The following is a 21,804-nucleotide window of genomic DNA, read 5'->3' on the forward strand; positions in this document are numbered from 1 at the left end:
TTGGGGATGTTATTCGAAAACATAATGTTAACTTTCACTGCTATGCGGATGACACACAGCTGTACATTTCAATGAAACATGGTGAAGCCCCAAAATTGCCCTTGCTAGAAGCATGTGTTTCAGACATAAGGAAGTGGATGGCTGCAAACGTTCTACTTTTAAACTCGGACAAAGCAGAGATGCTTGTTCTAGGTCCCAAGAAACAAAGAGATCTTCTGTTGAATCTGACAATTAATCTTAATGGTTGTGCAGTCGTCTCAAATAAAACTGTGAAGGACCTCGGCGTTACTCTGGACCCTGATCTCTCTTTTGAAGAACATATCAAGACCATTTTAAGGACAGCTTTTTTCCATCTACGTAACATTGCAAAAATCAGAAACTTTCTGGCCAAAAAAAGATGCAGAAAAATTAATCCATGCTTTTGTCATTTCTAGGTTAGACTACTGCAATGCTCTACTTTCCGGCTACCCGGATAAAGCACTAAATAAACTTCAGTTGGAGCTAAATACGGCTGCTAGAATCCTGACTAGAACCAAAAAATTTGATCATATTACTCCAGTGCTAGCCTCTCTACACTGGCTTCCTGTCAAAGCAAGGGCTGATTTCAAGGTTTTACTGCTAACCTACAAAGCATTACATGGGCTTGCTCCTATAGAGCTCCATTTTTATGGAACGGTCTGCCTACCCATGTGAGAGACGCAAACTCGGTCTCAACCTTTAAGTCCTTACTGAAGACTTATCTCTTCAGTGGGTCATATGATTGAGTGTAGTCTGGCCCAGGAGTGGGAAGGTGAATGGAAAGGCTCTGGAGCAACGAACCGCCCTTGCTGTCTCTGCCTGGCCGGTTCCCCTCTTCCCACTGGGATTCTCTGCCTCTAACCTTATTACAGGGGCTGAGTCACTGGCTTACTGGGGCTCTCTCATGCCGTCCCTGGAAGGGATGCGTCACCTGAGTGGGTTGATTCACTGATGTGGTCGTCCTGTCTGGGTTGGCGCCCCCCCTTGGGTTGTGCCATGGCGGAGATCTTTGTGGGCTATACTCAGCCTTGTCTCAGGATGGTAAGTTGGTGGTTGGAGATATCCTTCCTGTTTGGCCCTGTCTGGGGGTGTCCTCGGATGGGGCCACAGTGTCTCCTGACCCCTCCTGTCTCAGCCTCCAGTATTTATGCTGCAGTAGTTAATGTGTCGGGGGGCTAGGGTCAGTTTGTTATATCTGGAGTACCTCTCCTGTCCTATTCGGTGTCCTGTGTGAATCTAAGTGTGCGTTCTCTAATTCTCTCTTTCTCTCTCTCTCTCTCTCTCTCTCTCTCGGAGGACCTGAGCCCTAGGACCATGACCCAGGACTACCTGACATGATGACTCCTTGCTGTCCCCAGTCCACCTGGCCGTGCTGCTGCTCCAGTTTCAACTGTTCTGCCTTATTATTATTCGACCATGCTGGTCATTTATGAACATTTGAACATCTTGGCAGTGTTCTGTTATAATCTCCACCCGGCACAGCCAGAAGAGGACTGGCCACACCACATATGCTCTCTCTAATTCTCTCTTTCTTTCTCTCTCTCGGAGGACCTGAGCCCTAGGACCATGACCCAGGACTACCTGACATGATGACTCCTTGCTGTCCCCAGTCCACCTGGCCGTGCTGCTGCTCCAGTTTCAACTGTTCTGCCTTATTATTATTCGACCATGCTGGTCATTTATGAACATTTGAACATCTTGGCAGTGTTCTGTTATAATCTCCACCCGGCACAGCCAGAAGAGGACTGGCCACACCACATATGCTCTCTCTAATTCTCTCTTTCTTTCTCTCTCTCGGAGGACCTGAGCCCTAGGACCATGCCCCAGGACTACCTGACATGATGACTCCTTGCTGTCCCCAGTCCACCTGACCGTGCTGCTGCTCCAGTTTCAACTGTTCTGCCTTATTATTATACGACCATGCTGGTCATTTATGAACATTTGAACATCTTGTCCATGTTCTGTTTTAATCTCCACCCAGCACAGCCAGAAGAGGACTGGCCACCCCACATAGCCTGGTTCCTCTCTAGGTTTCTTCCTAGGTTTTGGCCTTTCTAGGGAGTTTTTCCTAGCCACTGTGCTTCTACACCTGCATTGCTTGCTGTTTGGGGTTTTAGGCTGGGTTTCTGTACAGCACTTTGAGATATCAGCTGATGTATGAAGGGCTATATAAATAAATTTGATTTGATTTGATTTAACACATCACCACAACGGGATTAATTTGACATGAATCACTGCCCAATTATGTCACAAACAAGATTGTGTTTACAGGTATCTCTATAACGATACTATTGAGTGGCAGACCAAGACCAGCTAACTACAGATAAAATATTTTAAATCAGAGTGTCTGTATCAAAAGGATGCATAGACCAGGTAGGGAGCCCCCAGACCTTTTCACACAGCAATATGAGAGTATAAGAACTGGGGGGAATAGAATACGAAAATAAGTGAAACAGTAGAATAAGAAGAGTGGGGAAGTAAAATGAAAAGTGCTGAGGCAATCGTCAGAAGAAGTCTAGAGGGATGTTGATGGTTCTATACCAGACCAAAGTGATATGCCAGATTGCCAGGAAATGGCATGAAAATGCAAAAATGGGATGGGTGGCTAGAAGGATCTGCCATGATAGGTGGCATAATGACCAGAGAGATGGAGAGAACAGAACAGAGAGGGCGAGAGAAAGGTAGATGTAGTAAGAGAGAAAGGATGAGAGAGATGGCGGAAAATGGAGAGCGCAAGAGGGGAATTAGAAGCTCAAGGAACTTGACAACTCCAGTGCAGGAAGGCCTCACCTCCCCTCGGCTTCGTCTGTCATCTTTGTCGCCCGTTTTACATTTCGATTACCCTCCATATGTATCTGTGGTCCGCACCAGGCCTTCTTTATAGTCTAAGGGGCAGTTATAGCCATTTTATTGCTGTGTTTAGAGCGGAGAGTTGACAGCTGTCGAGTCTATTCCGTCATATACTCTAGGCCAAACACTTAGCGAGAGAAATGACATGCCCAGGGAGAGGCAGACAGAGAAATGACATGCCCAGGGAGAGGCAGACAGAGAAATGACATGTCCAGGGAGAGGCAGACAGAGAAATGACATGTCCAGGGAGAGGCAGACAGAGAAATGACATGTCCAGGGAGAGGCAGACAGAGAAATGACATGCCCAGGGAGAGGCAGACAGAGAAATGACATGCCCAGGGAGAGGCAGACAGAGAAATGACATGTCCAGGGAGAGGCAGACAGACAGAGAAATGACATGCCCAGGGACAGAGAAATGACATGCAGACAGAGAAATGACATGCCCAGGGAGAGGCAGACAGAGAAATGACATGCCCAGGGAGAGGCAGACAGAGAAATGACAGAGAAATGACATGCCCAGGCAGAGAGAAATGACATGCAGACAGAGAAATGACATGTCCAGGCAGGGAGAGGCAGACAGAGAAATGACATGCCCCAGGGAGAGGCAGACAGAGAAATGACATGCCCAGGGAAAGGCAGACAGAGAAATGACATGCCCAGGGAGAGGCAGACAGAGAAATGACATGCCCAGGGAGAGGCAGACAGAGAAAGGATGTTGTTAGAAGGCTAGCACAGAAAAGGTACAGGATTTCACCTGTGATTTTAATTAAGAGTTATACTCATGTTGTATACTGAACAAAACTGTAAACGCCACATGCAACAATTTCAAATATTAGACCGAATTACAGTTCATAGAAGGAAATCAGTCGATTGAAACAAATAAATGAGGCTTTAATTTATGGATTTCACTGGGCAACGGGCACAGCCATTTGGGAACCAGGCCCACGCACGGGGGAGCCAGGCCCAATCAATTAAAATTAGTTTTTTTCCCCACAAAAGGGCTTAATAACTGACAGGAATATCCCCCCCTCCCCACATCCTTCAGATGATCCCGCAGGTAAAGAAACCGGATGTGGAGGTCCTGGGCTGAAATTTCTAAAATGGCATTTTAGGCGATGTATGGTAGAGATATAAACATTAAATTCTCTGGCAACAGCTGTGTTGGACATTCCTGCAGTCAGCATGAGAATTGCATGCTCCCTCAAAACTTGAGACATTGTGTTGTGTGACAAAACTGCACATTTTAGAGGGACCTTTTATTGTCCCCAGCACAAGGTGCACCTGTGTAATGATCATGCAGTTTAATCAGCTTCTTGACATGCCACACCTGTCAGGTGGATGAATTATCTTGGCAAAGGAGAAATGCTCACTAACAGGGATGTAAACAAATTTGTACACAACATTTTAGGGAGAAATAAGCTTTTTGTGCATAGGGAAAATGTATTTCAGCACATGAAACACGGGACCAACACTTTACATGTTGTGTTTATATTTTTGTTCAGTATAGTTTTCTCTTTTGGAGCACAATACAATTATCTATCTGTCTGTCCGTCCGTCCGTCTATCTAACCTGGTAATGAACATATACTATGTTGGTGTTGTCTTGAAGACCATAGAAATCTTGCATGCACGATTTCAAATAGAGCTATAATTTCAATAGACTTTCTATTCAATTACACAAGGCTTTTCTATTCGATTACACAAGGCTTTTCTATTCAATTACACAAGGCTTTTCTATTCGATTACACAAGGCTTTTCTATTCAATTACACAAGGCTTTTCTATTCGATTACACAAGGCTTTTCTATTCGATTACACAAGGCTTTTCTATTCGATTACACAAGGCTTTTCTATTCGATTACACAAGGCTTTTCTATTCGATTACACAAGGCTTTTCTATTCAATTACACAAGGCTTTTCTATTCAATTACACAAGGCTTTTCTTGTTCAATGACACAAATCATACTCCAACACATTTCATTATCTGGTTACAAGGTCAAATAAATGACTTGATGGAATATATAGCCATGTAAGTCATGGGCATAATATGTTAACGCCTTATTACATCTTGTATTTATGATTATATATGCCAAGATTAATGGCTACTAGCCTATGTGGGATTATGGCTGGAATTATTACACATTACGGCCCATTATGCAACATTTATGAGCTTCTTGTGAGTATAACGTGTTCATGTTTCTTATTGGTCTGAAGGGTACGACCAATGTCTCTCTTAAAACAAAAAGATTGTGGGATTGCCACACTTTTCTGTACAGTACTTTGCAGCTGTATGTACCGTCTGTTGCCATGACTTTGAGGACTATTAGATATAGCTCTATTTGAGTGTGACATTTACAGTGAGTGTCTCATGGAGAGCTGCCCTTTAGTATCAAGCTACCCCCCCACTACTGTGTGAGCCTTCATTCAGGTAATGGAAAAACTCTGGCCCCATTTCAAGCTACATTTCCAGCAAGAGGAATCACACACTGTCTTTAAATCTGAAATCCTTAATTGGTGTAACTGCCACGTCCATTTGGGATATTACAACAACTAACAGCCCCCCCCCCCTCGGACATCAATGCACGCGTGACAGAACAACAGAATATGTACCGTTTAAAACATGTTTTTTTCCCCCACACTGCCTGACCCGCCTCAACCTTCGTTTCATCAACAATACCAAAACAATAACAAAGGCGCTGGGGAGAACTTTGCCAATGCGGACTCAACCTTTAAGGAACGGAGAGATTTCTTGTAATTAGATGAAGGCGTCTTCCCAGCCTTTCTTCTCGTGAAGTGGCCTAATGACGTCTTTGACAGGGAAGCAGTGGGGGGGGACCCTGTCCGCTTGTGAAGGCTTTAACTGTGTGACTGCTACAGTGGTACGAGACAAGATCCAGTCAAGTTCCACCGGCTTTCCTTAAACAATGTTTTCTTCCCTCTTGGGGGTTTATTCTAAAACGGGATATGCTGTATTCCCCTCTTCCCTTCTCCACAGGGGCCCCTGACCTGGATTGCTCGGGTAAACAGAATCGAGGAGGACTGTACGATCCAGAGCAAGGAGTGTGATAGTGTAGTTATAAGCCCTCACAGGGATGATGAGAGCTCCTCTTCCTCTTAGAACACTACTGGGTCATGGGTGCAGAGGGAGAAAAGAACAGTGCAAGGCAAAACGCAGAGACACTGATAGTGCTGTAAGCAAGTACCCTGAGTCATGCTGGCGGCAATTTTGTGAGGAGTAAACTGATTTCTGCTACAGTGTGGTAGCCTCTAACTTTGGGGAAGCCAAACTACTTATTGAATGATTAGCAACCTGTTACTAACTTTTGCGATCTGCAACTTAGATCTTTGCAGTGTGAACAGTCTTCCTCTGTGATGCCACTGACCTTGCCAGCCAGGTTTGCAGACGGGCTTGACATCGATGTGCACCGCCACACTCTCCGTCGCCCTCTTTTGGCCGCAGTCGAAGGCGGTCACCATGATCTTGTAGCGCAGCTGCTTGTCGTAGCTCAGTCGCTCCGTGTTTCTGATGTTGCCTAATGAGGGAGAGGAGAAATGAAGGTAAAAAAAGAAAAACATCACAAGCGTGAGGGATGCACTCAAGACAATTCAACTCACTGCTATCGTCTGTAAATCAATTCAGTTACTGTAATGTTCATCGATTTCAGTGAGTTGCTCTCCTATCCAAATGAATATCCTCATCACACTCTAACATCTAAGTGTGTTAGCCTTTGTTTTCCCACCTTCCCTAAACGGAGGCTATTTTGCTCAACTAGCTGGCAACCTCTACAGCCAGTTTGGTTGTCTGAGAGTATGTCAGTGTCTGGATCATAGAGATAGAGCACTAGAGAGGAACTATGGTTCGAGGTCCTATGACATCAGCCTCTCTATAGTTGTATCTCTATGGTCCTGATGCTGATGCTGGTTGGCATTTATTTATGAATCTTGCCCTGGAGGCAGCTCTGCAGCTGTCAAGGAGAGGAGAGGAGGTCAGGAGCGGTGTGAGCCCTCAAACCTGGACAGCTCCACTCCCAGATGGACCCTATGAAGATGATGTACCCTCAAAAAGGAGGATATCTCAGTCTCTCACTTACTACTATGAATCTGGGTCGGAGAGTTAGTGGAGTGGTACGTTGTTAGTGCTGATTGTGGAGATTAATGCCATGCAGTGAATCAAAAGGACGCCTTTATTCAGATGTAGTTCCATACAAGCAATCAGAGTGCTAAGGGTTTCGATGAAGACTGCAATAGCTGTGGTGGTTGCACTGGTCTCTACGGGCTGAACCCTAACTTAAGGTGAGCAGGCATAACTCATTATTTTGCGGGAAATCTCCTATTGACAACAATGCACGATTAAGGCAAACATTTGAGTCGTGTGGATTCTACCCTAAATGACACCTTAGGGAGAGCTCAATCAATCAAATGTATTTATAAAGCCCTTTTTACATCAGCAATCACAAAGTGCTCATACAGAAACCCATCCTAAAATGCCAAATAGCAAACAACGCAGATGTAGAAGCACGGTGGCTAGGAAAAACTCCCTCGGAAAACCTAGAGAGGAAACAGGCTCTGAGGGGTGGCATTGTTTGTCTTTGATTAAATGTGATACATTTACTGTAGCTGTGATACATCTCACACCATGATAGAACATAACCCAGCTAGGGTAAGTTACAAATGAGACATCACCAGTGACAGCTAGCAAGCCTCAGTCCACGAGTCCCCACTTACATGATGGAGCTCCAGTCCCAGCCTCATCTCCCATTGCAACACAATCTCACACTCAATTCGTGCAAATACAGTGCCTTGCAAAAGTATTCACCCCCTTTGGGTTTTTTTCTATTTTGTTGCATTACAACCTGTAAATTAAATTGATTTTTATTTGGATTTCATGTAATGGACATTCATAAAATAGTCCAAATTACTTGTTTAAAATTATTATTTTTTAAATAAAGGAAAAGTGGTACGTGCTTATGTATTCACTCCCTTTGCTATGAAGCCCCTAAATAAGACCTGGTGCAACCAATTACCTTCAGAAGTAACATAATTAGTTAAATAAAGTCCACCTGTGTGCAATCTAAGTGTCACATGATCTGTCACATGATCTCAGTATATTTACACCTGTTTAGAAAGGCCCCAGAGTCTGCAACACCACTAAGCAAGGGTCACCACTAAGCAAGGGTCACCACTAAGCAAGGGTCACCACCAAGCAAAAGGCACTATGAAGACCAAGGAGCTCTCCAAACAGGTCAGGGACAAAGTTGTGGAGAAATACAGATTAGGGTTGGGTTATAAAAAATATCATTCACTTTGAACATCCCACGGAGCACCATTAAATCCATTCTAAAAACAATGGAATGAATATGGCACCACAATAAACCTGCCAGGAGAGGGCCCAACACCTACATCACCCCGAGAACACCATCCCCACAGTGAAGCATAGTGGTGGCAGCGTCATGCTGTGGGGATGTTTTTCATCAGCAGGGACTGGGAAACTGGTCAGAATTGAAAGAATGATGGATGGCGCTAAATACAGGGATATTCTTAAGGAAAACCTGTTTCAGTCTTCCAGAGATTTGAGACTGGGACAGAGGTTCACCTTCCAGCAGGACAATGGCCCTAAGCATACTGCTAAAGCAACACTCGAGTCGTTTAAGGGGAAACATTTAAATGTCTTGGAATGGCCTAGTCAAAGCCCAGACCTCACCACAGATTCTCAATTGGATTATGACTTAAAGATTGCTGTACACCAGCGGAACCCATCCAACTTGAAGGAGCTGGAGCAGTTTTGCCTTGAAGAATGGTCAAAAATCCCAGTGGCTAGATGTGCCAAGCTTACAGAGACATACCCCAAGAGGCTTGCAGCTGTAATTGCTGCAAAAGGTGGTTGTACAAAGTATTGACCTTCGGGTGGGGGGTGAATAGTTATGCACGCTAAAGTTTTCTGTTTTTCTTGTCTTATTTCTTGTTTGTTTCACAATAAAAAATATTTTGCATCTTAAAAGTGGTAGGTATGTTGTGTAAATCAAATTATACAAACCCCCCCCAAAATCAACTTTAATTCCAGTTTGTAAGGCAACAAAATAGGAAGAATGCCAAGGGGGTGAATACTTTCGCATGCCACTGTATTTACAAAAAGTATCTCAGCAGATTTTGTGTGTTTTTGTGTGGCTTAATTCATGTGAAAATACATACATTTTTGTGCAACTCCATTCATAGGAAAATACATTTTTTGGGGGACAAACTTCGGAACAATCTTTGAAAGTTATTAGAGCGATGCATGATGGGCAATGGTGTTCAACACTGCCTTTTTTATAAAAAATATAAAAAATGTGTTAACAACCCAATATTGTTAACCAGGTTGTCACCGAAGTAATTCTAATAAAATAGTAGTCTTATGTTTAAAAAAAATGTTTTATTAATTCCAAAACGGTTTTCTTTGCTTGTTTTCAATTATTAATTTGGGATACTGGTGCACTTGCAGTCAGAAAGGCCATCTTGTCGTGTAGGCAACAGGAGGACTACACAATTTTCATAACGCATTTCATATTTTGTGGAGCCTTACATTACACAATTTTCTTCATAATGCATTTAATACAAGGCTTCGCTTTTTCCAGAATACACACACACGCACACAAACACTTACACACTCTCACTTTGTTTGTACTCATGTTATAGTCAACTCTTGGCATTTTGTATGAATTCTTTTTTTATCAAATATTTGTATCTAGTTGACATGTATTCATGATATTTAACTGGCTAAGTGTTTGTATGTCTCAGTAATGATTAACATGGTTAAATAGTCATAAATCTCTGCTTGATTTAGCTTTTGATACATTTGGCATTTTTATACATATTCTGTATTTCCAGTGAAGAAAGCAATAATTAATCAACACACTCATGTAAAGTGTGGACACTACCTGTTAAAAAAAAACAGAAATGGCTCTCTGTGAATAAATGGTGAGAAGCCATTTGGCTATGGGTTTCACAGCCAAATAATAATGATAGAAGTTATGAGAAGTTATCAGCTTACAAATGGTTTATTTACAACCTATGGTATATACGGGGTTGGGAACAGTGGCATGGGAAAGTCTGACATTAATTAAATAACCTAACCTTAAGCTATGTTCAATGTCAGCAGCAATTTCCATGCTCAGGGTTTCACAGCCCTATAACAATGATCCAAGTTACAGTACAAGTCAAACGTTTGGACACACCTACTCATTCAAGGGTTTTTCTTTATTTGTACTATTTTATACATTGTAGAATAATAGTGAAGACATCAAAACTAGGAAATAACACATACAGTGGGGCAAAAAAGTATTTAGTCAGCCACCAATTGTGCAAGTTCTCCCACCTAAAAAGATGAGAGAGGCCTGTAATTTTCATCATAGGTACACTTTAACTATGACAGACAAAATGAGAAAAAAAATCCAGAAAATCACATTGTAGGATTTTTTATGAATTTATTTGCAAATTATGGTGGAAAATAAGTATTTGGTCAATAACAAAAGTTTATCTCAATACTTTGTTATATACCCTTTGTTGGCAATGGGAGGAAAATGTCAAGAACTTTGAAAGTTTCATCAAGTGCAATCGCAAAAAGTATTAATCGCTATGATGAAGCTGGCTCTCTCGAGGACCGCCACAGGAAGGGAAGATCCAGAGTTACCAGCCTTCAGAAACCAGCAATTAACTGCACCTCAGATTTCACCCCAAATAAATGCTTCACAGATTTCAAGTAACAGACACATCTCAACATAAACTGTTCAGAGGAGATTGCGTGAATCAGGCCTTCATGGTCGAATTTCTGCAAAGAAACCACTATTAAAGGACAAAATAAGAAGAGACTTGCTTGGGCCAAGAAACACGAGAAATGGACATTAGACCAGTAAAAATCTGTCCTTTGGTCTAATGAGTCCAAATTTGAGATTTTTGGTTCCAACCGCCGTGCCTTTGTGAGACGCAGATTAGGTGAACGGATGATCTCCGCATGTGTGGTTCTCGCCATGAAGCATGGAGGAGGAGGAGTGATGGTGTGGGGGTGCTTTGCTGGTGACCACTGTCAGTGATTTACTTAGAATTCAAGGCACCCCATCAGGTTTGCACTTTGTGGGACTATCATTTGTTTTTCAACAGGACAATGACCCAAACACAGGGAGTGTAAGGGCTATTTGACCATGAAGGAGAGTGATGGAGTGCTGCATCAGATGACCTGGTCTCCACAATCACCTGACCTCAACCCAATGGAGATGGTCAGCTTTGTGAACAAGTCCTGCGTTTTTGGTAACGGATGCTAATCTAGTTCCAGACACAGATTGATAGTTACCTTGTTACATGATGTGGAAGATGGCAGACGGAAGGGAGGGTGGTGCGACAGGTGCCGCTTCTCCTACAGATGCTGTTATTTTATCTAAAACATCAAGTGTAAGCCAACCCCAGCTAATTAACTAATGCAAAGATTTAAAGGGCAATTATGCATTTAGTCTCCAGTGCATTGCCACGATTGTCAGTTATGTAGCTGCTCTACTGATAGTCTCAGTGGGTCCTTGCTGGGATGACACAATCAATCTACTGCCGGAGAATACCAACACCAAACACATTGGTTCAGCGTTCCACGGGAGCGGACAGTGCACAACATACCATAATGTTCTGAATAATGGCCTACGTCTACCTAAGTCTACCTCGTTCCCTATTCCACTGAACCGCTTCAGTAGTAAGGAGTAACAAACACAAGTCCAACATTTATTGGAAACGGTTAAACTACCTCTTCACTACCTTCCTGCTATCCGGGGATGTGCAACTCAACCCTGGGCCTAACATCACTGAGCCAGCGATACTCACAGGAGTGGAAAGCAATGGATGGCCTTGTCCACTGATCGTCGCCACAGCGGAAGTGGTCGTGATCTGATTTGCCGAAGGGTGGGCAGGGGATGGCCTTGTAGGCATCCAGGAAGAGGGAATAGCAGTGGTCGAGTGTTTTCCCAGCGCTAGTACTACAGTCAATGTGTTGGCAGAACTTTGGTAGTGTTTTCCTCAAATTTGCTTTGCTAAAATCCCCAGCTGCAATAAATGTGGCCTCGGGATATGTGGTTTCCTGAGTAGTGTAGTTCCTTGAGGGCCGTCGTGGTATTGGCTTGAGGGGGAATATACACGGCTGTGACTATAACCGAAGAGAATTCTCTTGGGAGGTAATACGGTCAGCATTTGATTATGAGGTATTCTAGGTCGGATGAACAAAAGGACTTGAGTTTCTGTACGTTATCACAATCACACCATGAGTGGTTAATCATGAAACATACCACCGCCCTTCTTCCCGGAGAGGTCTTTATTCCTGTCTGCGCAAATTACTGAGAACCCAGCTGGCTGTATGGACAGGGACAGTATATCCGAAGAGATCCATGATTCCGTGAAACAGAGTATGTTACAATCCTTGATGGCTCTATGGAAGGAGATCCTCACCCTGAGCTCGTCTACTTTATTGAACATTAGCGAGTAATATACTCGGAAGCGTAGGATGATAAAGTCTTCTCCGAATACCTCTTTTCCGCTGGCAGTGAAACATTCTCAGTCTGAAGCAATTCGATTATGGGTTTCCCATCCCTATAATAATGATGATACAAGCTATAGCACCTTAAAAATGGTTTATTTACAACGTCTGGGGTAAAACATGTTGGGCAAAGTGGAGAGTAGGAGAGTCTGACATATAACCCCTAACTTGGGTTCAGTCTTCGCCAATGAGAACCAAGAGGGGCCTAGCTTTGTCCTTCATGACTGGGAAAGGCCTCGATTCTAGGCCGTAGGAAATCCTATATCCATCTTATTAGATCGGAACAGGATGTCACACCCTGATCTGTTTCACCTGTCTTTGTGCTTTTCTCCACTCCCCTCCAGGTGTCGCTCATCTTCCCTATTATGCCCAGTGTATTTATACCTGTGTTCTCTGTTGCCAGTTTGTTTTGTTAGTCAAGCCTACCAGCGTTTTTCCCCATGCTCCTGTCTTTTCTAGTTCCTGTTTTCTAGTTTTCCCGGTTTTGACCATTCTGTCTGCCCTGACCCTGAGCCTGCCTGCCGTTCTGTACCTTATGGACTCTGATCTGGATTACTGACCTCTGCCTGCCCTTGACCTGTCATTTTGCCTGCCCCCTGTTCTAGTAATAAACTTTTGTTACTTCGACACTGTCTGCATCTGGGTCTTCTCCTGAATCGTGATACAGGACGGATCAACAGTGATTCATATCACTGGTTTGCAACCTAAAAAAAGGATAGTTGTGTTTTGCTACATAACACACATGATTGGTCTACACATCTGATGTGGATCATTGTCAGGTTATTAGATGTATAAGCTTTAGTAACAAAAGCACACCATGGTTATAATATATCTTAAAACAGGTAGTTTCTAAATGTGTAGAATGTGTTTGTTTTGGGTCCACACTGGTAAGTTAACTTAATTAGACAATCACAGAGGATTTTCTTCTGAATAACTGGTCAGGGCATAACACTTTTTCATTCAGCTTCAGGCAACTTTGATGCACTGTAAGGCTTGATCACAACTGCAGTGACTGCTTCTGTCACGCCCATTGTTGCTTATCCATTGTACACTAGTTATATCAATGTAATTACGCCCAACACAATGTTGAAGAACAGAATGCTTCCCACCACTAGATCACATAACTAGACGTGATGTCACACCCTGACCATAGTTTGCTTTGTATGTTTATATGTTTTGTTTGGTCAGGGTGTGATCTGAGTGGGCATTCTATGTTGTATGTCTGTCTAGTTTGTCTATTTCTATGTTTGGCCTGATATGGTTCTCAATCAGAGGCAGGTGTTAGTCATTGTCTCTGATTGAGAACTACATTTAGGTAGCCTGTTTTGTGTTGGGTTTTGTGGGTGGTTGTTTCCTGTGTCTGTGTTTGTGCCACACGGGACTGTTTCGTTGCCAGTTCACTTTGTTATTTTGTATTTGTGTTCATGTTCAGTTTTCCTTATTAAAACATGGACAACTACCACGCTGCATATTGGTCCAATCCTTGTTTCACCTCTTCAGAGGGAGAGGAGGAAATCTGCCGTGACAGAACCACCCACCACAACAGGACCAAGCGGCGTGGTAACAGGCAGCAGCAGGACAGGCAGCAATATTTAGAGAAATGGACTTGGGAGGAAATCCTAGACGGGAGAAGACCCTGGGCAGAGCCAGGGGAATATCGCCGCCCCAAGGCAGAGCTGGAGACGGCGAAGGTGGAGAGGCGCTGGTATGAGGAGGCAGCACGGCGGCGCGGATGGAAGCCCGAGAGTCAGCCCCAAATAATTATTGGGGGGGGGGCACACAGGGGGTGTGGCTAAGCCAGGTAGGAGACCTGTGCCTACTTCCTGTGCTTACCGGAGAGCGAGAGGGACCGGGCAGGCACCGTGTTATGCTGTGGAGCACACAGTGTCTCCAGTGCAGGTGCATAGCCTGGTGCGGTACATTCCAGCTCCTCGTATCGGCCGGGCTAGAGTGGGCATCGAGCAAGGTAAGGTTGGGCAGGCTCGGTGCTCAAGAGCTCCAGTGCACCTGCACGGTCCGGTCTATCCAATACCACCTCCACGCACCAGCCCTCCGGTGGCAGCCCCCCGCACCAGGCTGTCTCTCCGTCATTTGTCTACAGGTGCTCCCACCTGTCCAGCGCTGCTAGAGCCTTCCTCCTTTCCAGCGCCGCCAGATTCTCCTGTCTCTCCAGAGCTGCTAGAGTCTCCCGTCTGTCCAGCGCTGCTAGAGTCTCCCTCCTCTCCAGCGCTGCTAGAGTCTCCCGCCTGTCCAGAGCTGCTAGAGTCTCCCGCCTGTCCAGAGCTGCTAGAGTCTCCCGCCTGTCCAGAGCTGCTAGAGTCTCCCGCCTGTCCAGAGCTGCTAGAGTCTCCCGCCTGTCCAGAGCTGCTAGAGTCTCCCGCCTGTCCAGAGCTGCTAGAGTCTCCCATCTGTCCAGAGCTGCTAGAGTCTCCCGTCTGTCCTGAGCCAGTCTGCAAGAGCCGGCAGTCTGTCCCAGAGCCGCCAGTCAGCCAGGAGCCGCCAGTCAGCCAGGATCTGCCAGTCAGCCAGGATCCGCCAGAGCCGCCAGTCAGCCAGGATCCGCCAGAGCCGCCATTCAGCCAGGATCCGCCAGAGCCGCCATTCAGCCAGGATCCGCCAGAGCCGCCATTCAGCCAGGATCTGCCAGAAACGCCATTCAGCCAGGATCTGCCAGAGCCGTCAGTCAGCCAGAAGCTGCCAGAGCCGTCAACCAGCCTGAGCTCTCTCAGTCCCGAGCTACCCCTCAGTCCCGAGCTACCCCTCAGTCCAGAGCTACCCCTCAGTCCAGAGCTACCCCTCAGTCCAGAGCTACCCCTCAGTTTTTTTTGTAGGTCTTCTGTTTCCCCACATTTATTGCTGAATTAATTTCGCATCATGAAAATGTATCCCTATTCCTCAATCAAATACCTTCATCGATACCGCAAAACAAATCTGACAAACAGCGTTTTACTCCAATCTGGCAACCCTCATAAAATCTGACATAGCACCAGCATCCCAATGTATGAAGCGGAAAAAAAAGCATAGAAAACAGCATTAGCATTAATAAAAAGAAAAAGCATAAGGCTACTATTATAAGTATTTCGGTGACAACCTGGTTGATTAACAATATCGGGTTATTTTTTTATATAAATAAATGTGGGACACAAAAAAAGGAAGTGTTGAACACCATTACCCACAATGCACTGCTCCAATAACTTTCAAAAGATTGTTAAAGTTTTCCCACCAAAGTCGTACAAAAATGTGTGTATTTTCACAAAAATGAAGCCACACAAAAACACAAAAACGCAAATACTTGTACATATTTGCGCAAATTTAATGTGAGATTGTGTTGCACCCATTACTGTCCCCATGTGTAATATCTGAGTGAAATAGGGAACCTGTCAATACGTGTGTCTTTTGACTGCTGGGGAATTTACAGTATGACTACAGTATACATCCGCAACCATGAAAACTAGCATACACTACAGCTCTCTAGGACCCGTTTCTCAAGTTCACCATCATTTGTATGTCTAAAGTAGATAAGATTGACTTTCTCTCCAGTACAGAATATAATGGGTTGTTCAGGATCGATGAGGGAGAGAAGAAATATTCAGACAAAACTCTGAAAGAGCTGGAACTACAGTACCGCTATCTTTCTTTCTCTACTGTTTGGCTGTTTCTCCTTCTTACTCATTCTACTTCCCTGTCTCTCTTCTTTTCTCTGTTGATTCTTTCTTCTGGCCTCTCACCTTCTCTCTCACACATCCTCTCTCGCTTCCTCTCTCCCTCGCTCTATTTCTTTCTGTCTCTCTCCTTTCCTCACTCCCTCCATCTTACTCCCTTTCTCCCTGAGTTGCAGAGGGCTGGCGGACCTGTTTTATTTAATAACTCACTCAGGCCTCTGATCCACGGTTAATGATGGAGCCAGAAGCCCCCTCGGTACAAAACACACTCTGGCGGCCCCCATGCATCACTCCGGTCAGTTCTAATTGAGCACCACGAGCGCCAGTCGCACTGCAGACAGTGGGAGGGCTATAGGAGGCGAGGCGACTGGCAGCCGCAAAGCTGGAATGGCGGACAGGAACCCATAAAAGTCACAGAGGGGCCTGAGCCGTGCCAGAGGACATCAGAGTTGAGAGAGAGAGAGAGAGAGAGAGAAAAGAGTGAGAGAGAGAGAGACAAAAAAAAGAGAGAGAGAGACAAAAAGAGAGAGAGAGAGAGAGAGAGAGAGAGAGAGAGAGAGAGAGAGAGAGAGAGAAAGAGACAAAAAGAGAGAGAGGGAAGAGGGAGGAGAGAGGCTAGCAGAGATGGCAGGCTGTGGAGCGTCTGATGTCATTTTGCCTGTCTGATCCGCGGGCTCCATTCGTCCTTGTGTTCCCGCTGATCACATAAAGCTGGATCCAGTTTCACATCACTCTGTATAACACTGCACTGTGATCAGAAGATGAATGGGGAAGCACTTGGAGAGTCCATGAATACAGCACGCTGACAAATGGTGTGAGAGATGTGCTATGAATATAATTAACCAAGTTCAGTTGGTTGGAGAAGATTCTGACAACAGCAAATCAAATTTGCGGGTTCAATTCCCGCATGGGCCATGTGTACTGACTGTGAATGGACTGTAAGTCGATGTAGATACGAACTTCTGGTAATGACTGTATTCAAATTATGCTGAGCCAATTCGATGGCCTGAGGAACAGTTTGTGTCATTACTGTCATGGAAAGTAAAGTGTAACCAAGTTGAAGGAATTTACAGGGCCGTTTTCTGAGCGCGGAGATAACAATGTGTAGAGAGAGGCAAAGTGCAAAAGTTTGACCTAATGCAAGGTCAGTCAGAGTAGCCTATGCTTGTGTCATTTGACCTGCAGGTTCTGAGGTCAGGGGATGAGGTTAGAGTTCACTGACCATTGCGGTCAATGGCGAAGGGTGTGTCGGAGGTGACAATGTCGTAGTTGCAGATCTGGCTGTACTGCGGGGAACAGTCCTGGTCCCAGGCCTCCACCTGCAGGATGCTGTCGTAGATCTTCCCCTCCGTTACCGCAGCATGGTATACGGCCTCCCGGAACACAGGAGAGAACTCATTCACGTCATCCACCTGGATGTGAACCACCGCCCTGGATAGAGGGAGAGGGGAGTGAGTGAGAGAGCGAGAGCGAAAGGTGAGGGAAGGTAATGAGAGAGACCTTTGATGCTCTTTCTTCTAACAATAGGTAATAATGATAACAAAATACTCAAATGACAAACATAAACAACAACACACAAACTCGTTACCAGCTCAGGGAACATGAGAAAGAGAAACACCAGAGCAAGGGGGCATACAATACGTAAAAGTACAATCCTTCACTGTTTTTTACTGATAGTTGTGCTGTAAAAAATGAAGGTAGTGATGCAATGTTTTCGCACCGAAGCCATTGAGAGATATCCTCACCAAATCTAGGTTGGTTCGGGGCCTCTTCCTTTGTACTTTGTATCAACAACCACAGGGCTGAACATACAGTAAGTAATATTTGAAATATCTCAGTATTATTCTTTTTTTCTTTTTTATCCAGTTTCTCAAACTCTACCTATAATTCTGTTGACAATGACCTTGTGACAAGAAGTGATGCTGCAACATGCCTTCCAAATTAAAGGCATTAACTTAATGACACCTACTTAGAATGTCCTACAGTGATGCTGCTTAGCTAAGGCACACACGCGCACGCACAAGCACACACACACACACAGCTTTCACACTCTCCACATACGTTGCTGCTACTCTTGTTTATTATCTATCCTGATTGCCTAGTCACTTTTAACCTTACCTACATGTACATATGACCTCAACTGCCTCGTACCCCTGCACATTGGCTTGTTACCGGTACTCCTTGTATGTAGCCTCGTTATTGTTATTTATTGTGGTACTATTTCCTATTCGCTCATTTTCTTACTTTTTAACTCTGCATTGTTGGGAAAGGGCTCGTAAAGTAAGCATTTCACGGTAAAGTCTACACCTGTTGTATTCAGCGCACGTGACAAATACACTTTGATCTGGATGAAAATAAAACACACACTGGTTTTCACAGGTGCCCTATTTCACTCGGGGGACATTAATCAAAGATGACCAACCTGTGAAATCACTCCCACCCTCTCATGCCCATCTCTCTCTCTCTCTCTCTCTCTCTCTCTCTCTCTCTCTCTCTCTCTCTGTGCGACAATATCAGCCTTAGTCAGTGCACTAGAGCACAGCCTTCAGTAGCACTTCATCAGAGCAGGGCTATATAAGGCTTTATGTGAGACTGTCTGACTCATAAGGAGCCTTCGGGCCCTCATTAATGAAAATCATACCCAGGGCTAAACATTGAGCAGGTCTCAGCTGTTACGAGGACTACAGAAGGCTGCTATTGCACGGCGGATGTGCTCAGTCACTGTCTGTGATTACAGTACTGAGGATAACTAAAGACTCACATACTGGATGCTTGGCATGTAGTGTTGCACCCCCACCCCACCCTTTTGCCCTCAGAACAGCCTCAATTTGTCGGGGCATGGACTCTACAAGTTGTCGGAAGCGTTCCACCGGGACTCTGGCCCATGTTGTCCCCAATGCTTCCCACAGTTGTGTCAAGTTGTCTGGATGTCCTTCGGGTGGTGGACCATTCTTGATACACACGGGAAACTGTTGAGTGTGAAAAACCCAGCTGCATTGCAGTTCTTGACACAAACCAGTTTGCTTGTATAACACAACATTTGTACAAAAATCGATCTCACACAAAAAAAAGATCCAGCCAGACACACACACACACACACACATCCCCACTCCCCCCGACACACACACCAACCCCCCATCACACAGACCAACCCCCCTCCCTGACACACACTCCTTCCTTACTTGTGTGACTTCTTCCAGCTGACCCCGTTGGCCCCGGCCCCACAGTCGTAGGCCTGGATGACGAAGGTGTACTCCTTTTGGGTCTCACAGTCCACCAGGCCCTTGGCCCTCAGGACCCCCTCCCCTGACGTCTTGTTGAGGACCACCGCCTCGAACGGGGCCTCCTGCCCGTGGATCATAAACGCACAGATCTCCCCTGCAAGGAAAATGAGGAGGAGGAGGAGGAGAAGGTGGGGAGGAAGTGAGGGGGAGAGAGAGAATTAATAGAGAGATAATGGACATGGTTTGTCACCTCGTTTTTCAGAGCTGGAAATGTGTCTCGGCGTGCCGCCACTCTGAACACTGTTATCGAGGACATGTATGTGTTTTTAGAGATGGTGGCAGAATACAGTTGAGCTGCTAAGAGACTGAAAGAGCTTTCTGCAGGTTGTAATCAACCTCAGTGGCATCATGTTGTGCCAGGCCAGACAGGGAGGAAGAAATGCAATTTGTGTTTGCTTGATTTTGCAATATTCCTCTCTCCAGGCCACCTTTCAGAAAAATTACATTTTTAAGTCTAATGGTCCAATAGGAGAGAGACGCTGGTTTGCTATCTCAGTTTTTAATAGCACAAGTGGTATGACAATCAAATTAAATTGAAGTATGTTTAATTGTCTGCTGGATATGATGACACAATAATTAGCTTTTTTTCTCTTTACCTTGTTGAATGAGTCAGATTGAAATTGTAATGCTCAGTCCTCCCGAATGTAAGCACGACCTTCCTAATGACACAGTGTAGTGTCTTTGCCTTGTAAGGGTCTCTGGTTCAAGCCAGAGACCCTTAGTACTAGTGACTATCGCCCACCTTCACTACACTGGTGTCAGAAGTGGGATGGATAACTGGTTTCCTGCCATTGCAAGAATTGTGTGTCTTTTTATAGAGTAATGCTGGGAAACACTTTCTTGGTGAATGGGGTAGGGTAGTGGGGCGGCAGGGTAGCCGGAAGGTTGCAAGCTCAAACCCCCGAGCTGACAAGGTACAAATCTGTCATTCTGCACCTGAACAGGCAGTTTAACCCACTGTTCCTAGGCCATCATTGAAAATAAGAATTTGTTCTTAGCTGACTTGCCTAGTTAAATATAGGTAAAATAAAAAAGTAAACCACATCCATTGAAATTACACTTGGGGATCAAGACATCCAAACATCCTGATGTAGTAGGTTCACAAATCCCACTCCAATATCCTCAACTTTTTTAGAAGTAATGCAATAGTGGGCAACACAGAGTCACAGTTCTGAACACAATGATCTTTGTCAGCATCTCTCGCTGACATAAATTAAATACGGGCCTGACACCAGACATGTGGTGTGTAGTCAAGAAGAAAATAACTACATATGTCCCGCTGACTACACCAACTCAATAATATACATCCTTTTTTCACTTTGGCTTTTTTATTGACGTTTCCGATTCTGGAACCAACTATGTATTTCTGTTCTTTTCAGGGATTTGGGGAAATAGCCTTAGGGAACACACTCGCACCCCGACCCTGTGACAGCCGATATTACTTCAACCTTAGCAGGGCGTCAGGAACAAAACCTGCCAAGGCTATCCCTCGTATGCACAAGCGCCACTGCCAAACTCAGATAAACCAAACTTTCTCTCTGTCTCTCCGCCTCAACTCCCCTGCATTTTTCATCCCTCGCTCTTTGTCTCCGTTTAAATATATATATATTTTTAGAACCCATTCCACCCGCTCAAATCATCACAACTCCATTCGTAGTGGTGAAATAACAATTTACCCTTCGCGGTCCATCCGTTCTCGCTGCTGCCTGGGCTTGTAGTTTACATTTCCCCTCTATATTAGGCCCCACAATGCCTTATCGAAATTAAACGACCGCCACAATGGGCGCGGAGCGGCAAGGTGCGCGGAGGGAGAAAATAATAATCCAAACACAGCGGGTGGCGTGCGAGGGCAATGATAAACACAGCGTGGCTCTGAGCATCCAGCGCCTTCCAAATATTCTGTTAGATGGTGAGGGAGGAAAAGGGAGGCGAAGCCAATATAAAATATGAAAATAACAAACACAATCATACACCACATATAAAATACACAAACATACAGAACACTGGGAATAAAATACAAACATTTCCATTTAGTAGTTTGAGTCTGATGCAAAGCCATTTTTACACTCCATCTGCTTGACCGCAAATGCATTTGTCTGGATTACGTTTAGAGAGAGAGGCTGGAGGGGTCAGGAAACTATCAACGAGTGCAGTGAAGGAGACATGCAATGTACAGGTAACTGGCAAAATTAAGGAAACACCAACGTAAAGTGTATTAACACTAGAACCGCATGGCCTTTCAGCCTATAAATACCAGCTAGAGAACGTTGCTGGTTGGCATCAGATATCAACCTACAAGGTGCAGCAAACACCAACACTTGATAAATAGTGCATAAACTGTTATAAAAGATTCGTTGCATGAAGAAAAATTTGTGAAAATATATCAATAAATGAACAAAGTTATTTGTTCAGATAGAGTCAAGGATATGTTTTGTATAATTCTACACA

The 21,804-nt window shown here is 44.7% G+C and overlaps 1 protein-coding gene across 2 annotated transcripts in view; it reads right to left on the reverse strand.

Annotated features, from left to right (window-relative positions):
* Window positions 1–21,804, reverse strand: part of LOC112260328 (calsyntenin-2) — a 283,471-nt gene that overhangs the window by 64,628 nt on the left and 197,039 nt on the right. The window contains exons 1-4 of one of the 2 annotated variants that reach the window (XM_042328627.1): window positions 21,033–21,156; window positions 19,255–19,450; window positions 17,295–17,503; window positions 6,250–6,399 (exon numbers count right to left, since the gene is read on the reverse strand). In XM_042328627.1, the coding sequence (XP_042184561.1) occupies window positions 6,250–6,399; window positions 17,295–17,503; window positions 19,255–19,433 (538 nt within the window). In that variant the 5' untranslated portion in view covers window positions 19,434–19,450; window positions 21,033–21,156. Of the gene's footprint in view, window positions 1–6,249; window positions 6,400–17,294; window positions 17,504–19,254; window positions 19,451–21,032; window positions 21,157–21,804 lie in introns of those variants that run through there. The other variant, XM_024435349.2, reaches the window with a different exon arrangement.

The sequence above is a fragment of the Oncorhynchus tshawytscha genome, linkage group LG10 (genome assembly GCF_018296145.1).
Source record: "Oncorhynchus tshawytscha isolate Ot180627B linkage group LG10, Otsh_v2.0, whole genome shotgun sequence".
Lineage (NCBI taxonomy): Eukaryota > Metazoa > Chordata > Actinopteri > Salmoniformes > Salmonidae > Oncorhynchus > Oncorhynchus tshawytscha.